At 46.8% G+C, this 10,093-nt stretch overlaps 1 protein-coding gene across 4 annotated transcripts; it reads left to right on the plus strand.

The window, feature by feature from the left end:
- The first annotated feature begins 6 nt into the window (after positions 1 to 6).
- LOC119322443 lies at positions 7 to 5,417 on the plus strand. 4 transcript variants are annotated; one of them, XM_037595931.1, is made up of 5 exons: positions 7 to 2,725; positions 3,253 to 3,449; positions 3,550 to 3,667; positions 4,648 to 4,757; positions 5,115 to 5,417. In XM_037595931.1, the coding sequence occupies exons 1-5, from the start codon at positions 68 to 70 to the stop codon at positions 5,149 to 5,151; spliced, it is 3,120 nt and encodes a 1,039-aa protein (XP_037451828.1). In that variant the 5' UTR covers positions 7 to 67; the 3' UTR covers positions 5,152 to 5,417. The 4 variants fall into 4 exon arrangements, with proteins under 4 accessions (XP_037451828.1, XP_037451843.1, XP_037451836.1 ...); XM_037595946.1 differs by having other exon boundaries at positions 5,118 to 5,417; XM_037595939.1 differs by having other exon boundaries at positions 4,648 to 4,754; positions 5,118 to 5,417.
- The last annotated feature ends 4,676 nt before the right edge of the window (positions 5,418 to 10,093 follow it).

Genomic DNA, 10,093 nt, shown 5'->3' on the forward strand with positions numbered 1-10,093 from the left:
GTCCTCCGCCGCTAAAACCCCAATCTTGCAGCAGGAGGAGAAGGTGACAAAGAAACGGAAGAGGAGGATGGAGCAGGAGCCATCCGGCAACTCGCCGTTGCCACTTCACCCCGGCGATGCCTGTAACTCATTCCTCCAGTCCCCCGCTCCCGAAATCCTAACGTTGGCAGAGGCGGCGGCGATGATGAGGAAGAGGAATATGCATAAAGAGCAGAATCTTCCTTTTGCCCCAAATCCTACCTTAGAGGAGCAAGGGGAGAAGGAGAAGAAGGAGCGCAAGCGTGTGGAGCAGATTTTGCTATCTCCTTCTACATCTGTTGCTGCTGAAACCCCGATTCAGGAGCAGGAGGTGAATGTGATAAAGAAACAGAAAAGGAGGAGGGGCCAGGAACCATCCGGCAAATCACAGGAGCCATTAGACAGTTCGCCATTGCTACTTCACCCCGGACATGTCTCTGAGCCCCTACTAGCTGCCTCACTCCTTCAGTCCCCCGCTCCCGGAATCCTAACATTGGAAGAGGCCACGGTGATGATGAGGAAAAGGAAGATTCATAAAGAGCAGAAGGTGGATGCGCTGCCTTTTGCCCAAAATCCAACCTTAGAGGAGCATGGGGAGGATGCCATGATGGCGAAGAAGAAGAAAAAGCGCAAGTGCGTGGAGCAGATATTCTCATCTCCTTCAACATCTGTTGCTACTGAAACTCCAATTCAGGAGCAGGAGATGAAGGTGACCAGGAAACAGAAGCAGAGGATGGGGCTGGAAGCATCCAGCAACATGCCGTTGCCACTTCACCACAGTCATGTCTCCGAGCACCCACTCGCTGTCCCATTCCTTCAAGCCGCCGCTCCTGAAATCCTAACGCTCAAACAGGCGGCAGCGATGATGAGAAAAAGGAATATGCATAAAGAGGAGAAGGTGGACGCGCTGCCTTTTGCCCAGAATCCTACCTTAGAGGAGCAGCAGGAGGAGGCCATGATGGTGACAAAAAAGAAAAAGCACAAGCGCGTGGAGCAGATATTGTCACCTCCTTCAACATCTGTTGCTGTAGAAACTACAATTCAGGAGCAGGAGGTGAAGAAACAGAAGCTGAGGAGAAGGCAGGAGCCATCCGGCAACTCGCCATTGCCACTTCACCCTGGCCATGCCTCTAAGCCCCTACTCGCTGCGCCATTCCTTCAGTCGCCCGCTCCCAAAATTCTAACGTTGGGAGAGGCGGCGGTGGCGGTGACGATGGGGAAGAGGAAGATGCGTAAGGAGCAGAAGGTGGATGCGCTGTCTTTTGCTCAAAATCCTACACTGGCGGAAGAGCAGGGGGAGGAGGCCATGACCATGATGACTAAAAAGGAGCGCAAGCATGTAGAGCAGATACTGTCATCTCCTACATCTGTTGCGGCCGAAACCCCAATCCAGGAGCAGGAGGTGAAGGTGACCAAGAAACAGAAGCAGAGGAGGGGACATGAACCATCTGCCAAGTCAACATTACCACTTGACCGTGGCCAGAGTCGCTGTGTTCAATCACATGGAGCCAAAGCTCCACCAAAACAAGATGGAGAGAATGATGGCTGCAAGGGTATTAAAAAAAGCAATGGCAAGAAACCCCGTGTCCGTGTCCTCAACAACCGTGAGCTCATCCAGGAGGCAAGAAAGCAGCCGCAGCCGCTGCCCGAAGGCTTTGTGCCGTTCAGCAATTTTGTTGCCAGTTGCACAGAGCAGAACGCTGACCATTCATCGCCTTGCAGTGCATTCTTTGACCAGTTTCGCTATAACCCTGTCTGCGAAGATCGCAAACCCCCACTTCCCAGAACCCCTGATCGTCTGACCAGGTTGCCACCTCGAGGTTACTCATCATTTGAGTCATCTCAGCTCGCTGCAAATGAAGTTTCCAGGCCTGACACCACTCTAGCGTCCAAGACAAAGCAGCAAGATTCAGGTTCAGGATCACAAGAGAAAGTTAGTGTAGAAGTAAAGGAAAACCCTGAAAACAAGACGAGGGAGAAGAAGCAAAGGAGACTATCTGGCAAGTCACGATTGCCATTTGACTCCAGCCGGACTTGCTGTGTTCAGCTACAAGGAACCAAAGCTCTACCAGAGCAGGACCAAGAAACTGATGCTCCAAAGGTTAACAATATTGAAAAAAGTAACAGCAAGAAGGCCCATGTCTGTGCTCCCAGCAAATGCGAACTCTTCAAGGAGATGACAAAGGAGCAGACACTGACTGAAGGCTTTTTGGCACCCAAAGATTTGGTTTCCAATTGCACTGAGCAGAGTCCCAATTATTCATCGCCTTCTGGTGCATCCTTTGATCCGTTCTGCTACAGATCTGCTCGGCAAGATCTCAATCCCCAACCTTCTAGAAGCACTGATCATCTACCATTTGAGTTGTCTGAGCTCACTACGAGTGAAACCTCCAACACTTTCAAGGCTAACAATTCTGTGCAGTCCAAGTCAAAGAAGAAAGATTCAGGTTCAAGCTCCACCTCAGGCTCACAGAAGAAACAAAATGTAAAAGAAAAGACAACCCCTGAGAAGAAGACGAGGATCAGGAAACCACGACCAGTGTTTACCACTGCTGAGAAGCGCTCAGACAAATACCGGCGCGTACCCTTGGACCAGCTGGTACCACCGCCACGCTCTCCTCATAATCTCTTGCAGGAGAAGTACGCCTCTGACCCGTGGAAGGTTATGCTCATCTGCATGTTCCTCAACTTAACACAGGGTATACAGGTAAGCTCCTAGATTGTTTGATTAATTGTCTTCCCTCATGAACTTTTGGAAACAAAACCATTGAACTGAATTCCTGCCAACTAATTTGACCGATGAGAGTTCTGATAGCTATGAAAGCAAAATAAACTTGCATGTGTTTCTGTAAAAGTGATTGAATAATCTTAGTGATCGTTCTTTGTTCCCACTTATTTCATATATAAAATTGGCCAATCATGCCGTTTGTCACTATTTGTAAGTCCAGAGGATAACTAAATTGGAATTGTCAGATGCATTTTATAGTTTATATATACAAGGAGAACTGCTGTTTCGTTTCGATGGATCTTTGGAGAACCATGTTGCTGCACAGGCAAATTTACCTGTTGCATGTTGTATGTTCCTATTTATTTATCGTGCTTGTCTTTTGTTGTGTAAGTGTAGCGCTGAACTTAGATTAGTATTCCATTTGTTTTAAGAAATAGTTCCCTGACCGTCAATACCATTTTCAAGTTTAAATACAAGAATACAATCCCCTCTGTTAACTAATGTAGGTCAAGAGGATGTTGGAGGGCTTCTTTGAACGCTATCCTGACCCTTGGTCTGCAATTAACGCTGATCCTGACAAGATGGCGGAGTATCTATCTCCTCTAGGGTTGCAGCATGTGAAGACACGCAATATCAAGAAATTGTCCAAGCAGTATGTTGGAAATGAATGGACCCATATTACGCAGCTTTGTGGCGTCGGCAAGTGAGTGCTGCCCTCTCAATTCATTTGTTGGATATGGAGTATTTGTCAATGGTGTTTCTTTTTCAGTCTGATTAGTAACTAGAAGTTATTCTTACTGCAGGTACGCAGCTGATGCTTATGCAATATTTTGTGCGGGTAGGGCGAGGGAGGTGGTACCTGATGATCACAAGTTAGTTGACTACTGGAACTATGTCTGCTTTGAGTTGCCCATGACGCAGGTAGTATTCTCGACACATACATTTTAATTAATTGTTCTGAGCTTACATTTTACAATTTCATGGCTTTGCGTGATGCTAATCATGAGCTTAAAATGCTCATGAGCTTCTCTGAACTTCTCCACATTCGTACTAGCACTGGCTGCTCCACCTTGCTGTTCATGGTCAAACAACAGTTCAAATCCATGAAATGCACCCAAGGCCTGTCATCCTGATTTTTGAATATCTGCAACAATTTTAAAGTAATGTCGTTGAAAACTGTGTTTGTTCTCCATAAATATGTATGTTACGAGGCTGTCAAATAAGTAACTCCATCTGTGAGAACGGTGAGGGCATCTAGCTAGTGGCAGTATCATCTATAGTGGTCTGAGAGTGCAGGGTTGGTGCAGTAGATTAAGATCGAAACTTCCAGCATGCACAGAATACAGGATGGGGCTTTTGGCTTTACTGATCTGGATGGCATAATTTTCACAGGATTTGACGATAAAACCCTATTTAAATATGATAATTATGTTGTAGGGGGTTTGTTTTATTGTGAATTCGTAAAGGTTTCAGCTAGCACTGGTGCACTGAAGCAATTCCCATAAAACTAAGTAGAATCCAGAAATTGAGTTTCGTTCCCTGTTCCTGGATAGTCATCGTAGGTAGGATTTTGTGTCTATTTGCATCGGGTGCTATAAATAGCATACTCTATGGTCACGTGTGCTGATACTAATTTGAGTTTAGTATGTGAAGCAGTGGTATATGACCCTGGTCATTTGAGGGTCCGCTTGGTTCGGCTTTTACAGCCAGCTTCTGCTTTCCCACAGCAGAATCCCAACCAAACATGTTTCCAGCTCCCAGAATCTGCAAATGCAGCGACTTTGGCATACTGTATTTTTTGCAGCACCTGGAACCCAGCTTCCATCGCAGTGAGGGCATTCACGAAAATTACCCACCTGCCACTCTGTAAGTCCTACTGATTGGATTTCTTTTTCCTACAGAGCGTAGCCATCGGCTCCTCCCCTGATCAAATTCTTGCACGAAGAGGCTGCCCGCGCCCCTCCTCTCGGAGTCCCCTGCTGTGCCACCGCCTGCCCGTTCCCACTCGGTGGTAGCTCTCTCCCTCATTCAATGCTTCTGTTCAGTTTTTTTGTCTAATTTTCTTTGGACAGCATGTTTCTTTTTTCGAATTAAGGGCCAACGTTCCCAATTTCATTTCATTCAAAATGAAACCAATAACACATAAAGTCAGTTTTTTGCGGATTCCTCGGAAATGAAAGGTTCAGCTGAAATTAACATACATAAACCAGCGCCCAAATTACATTGACCAAAGCTATGGGCAGCACAGTTACCCCATATGATTAATTATTGTTTGGTTTGAATTGTACATCAATGCTATATTGTCGTACTGAATAGTACAGCATGGTTACTTGACATAGATGACTGAATCCTATTTCTCATTTCCTAGCAGATGGATTAGTCCAGTTCCAGTACATGTTCAGTGAAGTGCAAGGGGAAGCAGATGTGGATGACGCTATGCAGTCCTAGATGGGATAATTTTGCAGTGTAACTGGGGTTGGTTTTGCATGGTTCATGTACCTTGGATACTCTTGCTCCTTTAGATTAGTGTTAAGCCTTGAGATGATATTACCTGACAAGCACACTTGATGGATGCAGCGAGTTATGTTTGCAGGTGCCGTCTGTTAGTTTTTTTTAATGTATACTAGTACATATGCCCGTGCGTTGCAACGGGAGGGTTTTTTTGCGAGAAGCATCGGAAGAAATAATTAATGTGTCCATCAAAACGGTCTCCACACAATAGTGGGGCGATAGAGCAGAGAGTTGTGGTGTTCTCGTGGGTTATGTTTGGCCCACGAGATCTTTATAGTAATGGGGTTGGTGGGAGTGGCGGCCACTATTCAATTCGTGCATTTTTTTCCTTCAGGTCCGCCTCCTTGTCGAGGTTGTGGTGACCTGATATTTTTTAAAACATGTGAGAATTTTTTTTCTCAATAAAAGTATAATTTGAAGAATAAGGAAAACAAAATTTGAAATAGAAAGATTTTTTTAAATTCACAAAAACTTTTTGAAAACATGACCATTTTTAAGTCTGAGAAACGAGCATTTTCCGAATTTATGAACAATTTTTTAAAATTGGAACTTGTTTTGAACATTCAAATCTATTTTCAAAAATGTTCTTTTAATCACGAACATTATTTTGAATTTGTGAACATTTCGATAAAATGAATATTTTTTGATTTTTTATTGTTTTTTAAATGAAATTTATTTTAGAAATCTAGAAAAAATTACAATTTTTTTAAAATGCGAACTTTTTTTATTTTCAAACAAATTTAGAATAAAAATAAAAATTTCAATTTCCAAATGTTTTTGAAAGTGGGAACAAATTTTCAAATTCTAAGATTTAACAAAAAATAGTACAAAAACGAAATTTTGGGAAATTTATTAAATTAATTTATGGGAAAAGGAAAAATTAAATTGGAAGAGAAAAAATAAAAATAGAAAAAGAACACACAGAAAATAAAAATGGGCCGGCCCAACGACCGATGGGAAGCTCCAACTATATGTCGCACTGAGTAAAAAATAAGGTTTCTCAGCTGCGTGCGCAGGATATATATGAGTGGCTTTTCTGGGCCTTAGTGCGCGCGGCCGACGTACGAAATTCCGGACAAAACTTTTTATTTTTTAGCAGATGGAGCACGAAAATTTAGTACCACCTTGGATATAAGAAAAATATTTTTTATAGTGAACGTATGAAAAAAATTGGAGAAACGCACCATGCACTCCCCGCACCTCACCACACACCCTAGCCCCGAGTTCGTCTCCACCCGAACTCCGGCGGCCGCCTAGGTCGTCGCCGGCGCCGACTCCGGCCACCCCGACCCCAACTAACTCCACCAAGAGCTGCGGTTCATCCCTAGCTCCACTTAGATGCCTTCCGCGCCTCATTTGGTGGCCGAAACGGCCAAAACCACTTCCGCCGCCGCGTCGGGCTCGCCGGCGGTTAGACACCGGCGTGTTTGACCTGACCACGGGTGGGCCCTGGTTGACTCTGTTGAGTCAACGACAAGTGGGGCCCCCTCTGCTAATTAACCCCGATTAGTTTAAACTAATTTTAGTTAGTTAATTAAACTACTGACATGCGGGACCCACTGGTTAGTTTGACCTGGACCGTTCTGTTGACTTGCTGAGGTCAGCATGATCTCATGCTGACGCAGTAATCCTTTTCTGAAATTAAAATAAATCCACAATGATTTATAAATTCTAGAAAATAACCCAAACTTCAAAAAATCATAGAAATTAATCTGTAACTCCAAATGCAAAGTTTTATATATGAAAAATGATCAGAAAAATCCAATCTATCCATCTGTACTGGTTTCATGCATGTTTAAACAAGCTAACTTGAAATTTAGGGCAGAACAAGATAAAGCACTTTAAAGGGCCATTTATGAGTTTGAAAATTGAATCTTTGGTTCAAATTGGTTCAAACCCATCTGGTCTTATTTGCATTAGCCCAACACACTCATATTGCCATGTTACATGCATGCATCATATTGTCGCACATTGTTTGGTGATGGTTGTGTATCGGTGTTCTTTGCGGCAGGTTCTGCCTCCGAGGAGTACCGTGATTACCCTAACGAAGAACAATATCAGTGCATCGACCCATCAGGCAAGCAACCAACCATTTGATCATATCGATACAATCCCATGTTCTCGCTCCTGCTCTCTTTTACTGCATTAAGACAACGCGTTTCAAACTGCTGTGTGCTACGGTAGTTGAACCCATTTCCTCTGCATGACCTGTCATTGCCACAGTAACTAGATGAAACCCACTAGCATGTGTAGGAGTTGATTGAGCCATATGTGTGTGATGTTCCTACCCTGCTATGCCTGCTATGCTTAGAGTCGTGTCAGGTCTGGTTCATCTGGGTGATGGTCTAGAGTGAAATGATCATGCCGGTAATGAGAGTGATGTGGTGAACACGATTTGGTAAAGGTATCGATGAGAGGCCATGTAGGAGTACATGGTGGGTTGTTTCATTGAAGCCGACCTTAAGCACTGAGATCTGTATGTGTGATTTAAGATACATCTACTACCATGCATTGGGCCCTGAAATATGACCCCGCTCGACTTCTTATTCACTTTAGTCCTCTGTCCGGGAGTTGCAAGTAGTTTCTGGTGTTTGTAGCCTACTGGAGGCCGTGGACAGCGCTAACCGTAGGGGTGGGCTGTGATGCGATAGGTACGTGGCACGGTGTACCGGATACCCGTTAGGTATCTCGGGAACCCTGTACACATCGTTCGGGGCCGTATGGGAAACCTCGGCCGGACTCCCAGCGGATGGAACCTGGATAGGCGATAAACCTGGACTCGAGACTTAGGTGTTTAGGTAGGTCGTGGTCTACACCCACGTCGGCTTTCGCTTGAAGTCTGCCGAGCACATGTCGTGTGCAGACGCTAAGTGGTGGAAACATGTATGAAGAAGTACACCCCTGCAGGGTTAACATAATCTATTCGAATAGCCACGTCTGCGGTAAAGGACTACTTGGTTGCCTATACAGTTCATAGACAAGTAAATGGATACTGCTAAAAATCTCAAGATAAGCGTGAGTGCCGAGGATGGCTCTTCCGTAGGATGGCGGAGGTGGATCCTCGGGGGTGTATTGAAGTGGTGAGTAGCGGACTCGTGTGCGCAAAACCATTTCAAGTTGGTGTATCGTAGGATAGCTTAGCCAAGAGTCAAAGCTGGCTTGCTGCAATAACCCCACCAACCCTTCTTGATAATATGCATGTATGTAGGATCTGATGTAAGTCTTGCTGGGTACCTTTGTACTCATGTTGCTATAATTTACATTTTTCAGAAGACGCTGCAACCCCTTCTGATGGGTTCTTCATAGACGTTGACATCGATGAGTAGACTGAGGCCCAGGTGGTGATCCTGAGCTTGTGAAGGACCACGTAGTATAGACAGGCTTTCTCAAGCCCCTTTTATTTCACTAGTTGTCTGTACTCAGACAAGATACTTCCGCTGTTGGCTTGTATGTCTGTATGACTTGAATGCTGGGTCTTATGACCCGTACTTGTGTGTATGCTATGTATGGCTCTCTGAGCCTTAAATAAAGTACTTGTGTTGTAGAGTCATGTTGTGATGCCTTGTTGTATTTGCACATATCGAGCATATTGTGTGTATGATTGAAATGCTTGGTATGTGTGGGATCTGACTATTTAGTTGTTTATTCTTAGTAGCCTCTCTTACCGGGAAATGTCTCCTAGTGTCTCCACTGAGCCTTGGTAGCTTGCTACTGCTCCGGAACACTTAGGCTGGCTGGCATGTGTCCTTCTTCGTTCCTATGTCTGTCCCTTCGGGGAAATGTCACGCGATGGATACCGGAGTCCTGTTAGCCCGCTACAGCCCGGTTTACCGGAGTCCTGCTAGCCCAGTGCTACAGCCCGGGTCCACTTGCTGCTGACCGACACGTTCGATGCTGGGTCATGGATGCCTGTCCCTGTAAGTCTGTGCCACTTTGGGTTTACGACTAGCCATGTCAGCCCGGGCTCTTTACCATATGGATGCTAGCGACTCTATCATATACGTGTGCCAAAAGGCACAAACGGTCCCGGGCAAAGGTAAGATGACACCCGTGCCGACGCCGTTCGCCGCGGCCACAGCCACCCCCTCGCTCCCTCTCCGCATCCCTGAGCTCCGTCCCGGCCCCGTGTTGCTACACACCCGACGCATGCGACCATAGGAGGCCCCAGTCGACCGGAGCGTCGTCGTCTTCATCTCCGGTGCCCGGAGATCGCCGCCGTCAATTCGCCGTCGCAGAAGCTTCCCCGAGCTCACCGACCCCACTGTGAGCCCCGCCGCCTTTTCCCCTCCTCCTAGAGCTCGTTCCCGCCCTCTAGCCGCCTCTTCCGTCGTGCCCGAATCTCGCCGCCACCGTGCCATGTCGTTGCCGCGGCCAGAGCTGCCTCTGCCCGTTTTTGAGCGTGTCGCCGTTCTCACCGTGCTCCCAGGAGCCGAACGCATGCACCAACTCCTCCTGCCGTGCTCCCTAACACCGACCCCGAGCTCGCCCGAGCTCCGGAGGCCGCCGAGGTCGACGCCGTGCTCAACTCCGGCCACCTCGCGGCCTCCCGTCCGTTCCTTTGGATGCGGACGAGCAAGAGCTCCTCCCTAGTGCCCCCAGCACGCCAAACCACCGCTCGTAGCGCCAAACCCGCCACCACCCGAACTCCGGCCGCCGCACTCGTGCTCGCCGCCGTCGACTCAGACCACCCCAGCTTCTCCCACTTGCACTACCAGATGCACGCGACCCCCAGCTACGTGTAGCACCAAACCGCCGTCCAAATGGTCGCCTGTGGGCGAAACCCGACGCACTCCGCCGCCACTGACCTCGCCGGTGACGACCGTCGGCCTAATCCCA

Source organism: Triticum dicoccoides, chromosome 1B, assembly GCF_002162155.2.
Source record: "Triticum dicoccoides isolate Atlit2015 ecotype Zavitan chromosome 1B, WEW_v2.0, whole genome shotgun sequence".
Lineage (NCBI taxonomy): Eukaryota > Viridiplantae > Streptophyta > Magnoliopsida > Poales > Poaceae > Triticum > Triticum dicoccoides.

Bases quoted from the DNA above. Each gene is read 5' to 3' on its own strand.
- LOC119322443 (XM_037595931.1), top strand. From the start codon at position 68: ATGGAGCAGGAGCCATCCGGCAACTCGCCGTTGCCACTTCACCCCGGC. The intron at 2,726-3,252 runs GTAAGCTCCTAG...TAACTAATGTAG, and splicing joins ACTTAACACAGGGTATACAG to GTCAAGAGGATGTTGGAGGG. The intron at 3,668-4,647 runs GTAGTATTCTCG...TTTTTCCTACAG, and splicing joins TTGAGTTGCCCATGACGCAG to AGCGTAGCCATCGGCTCCTC.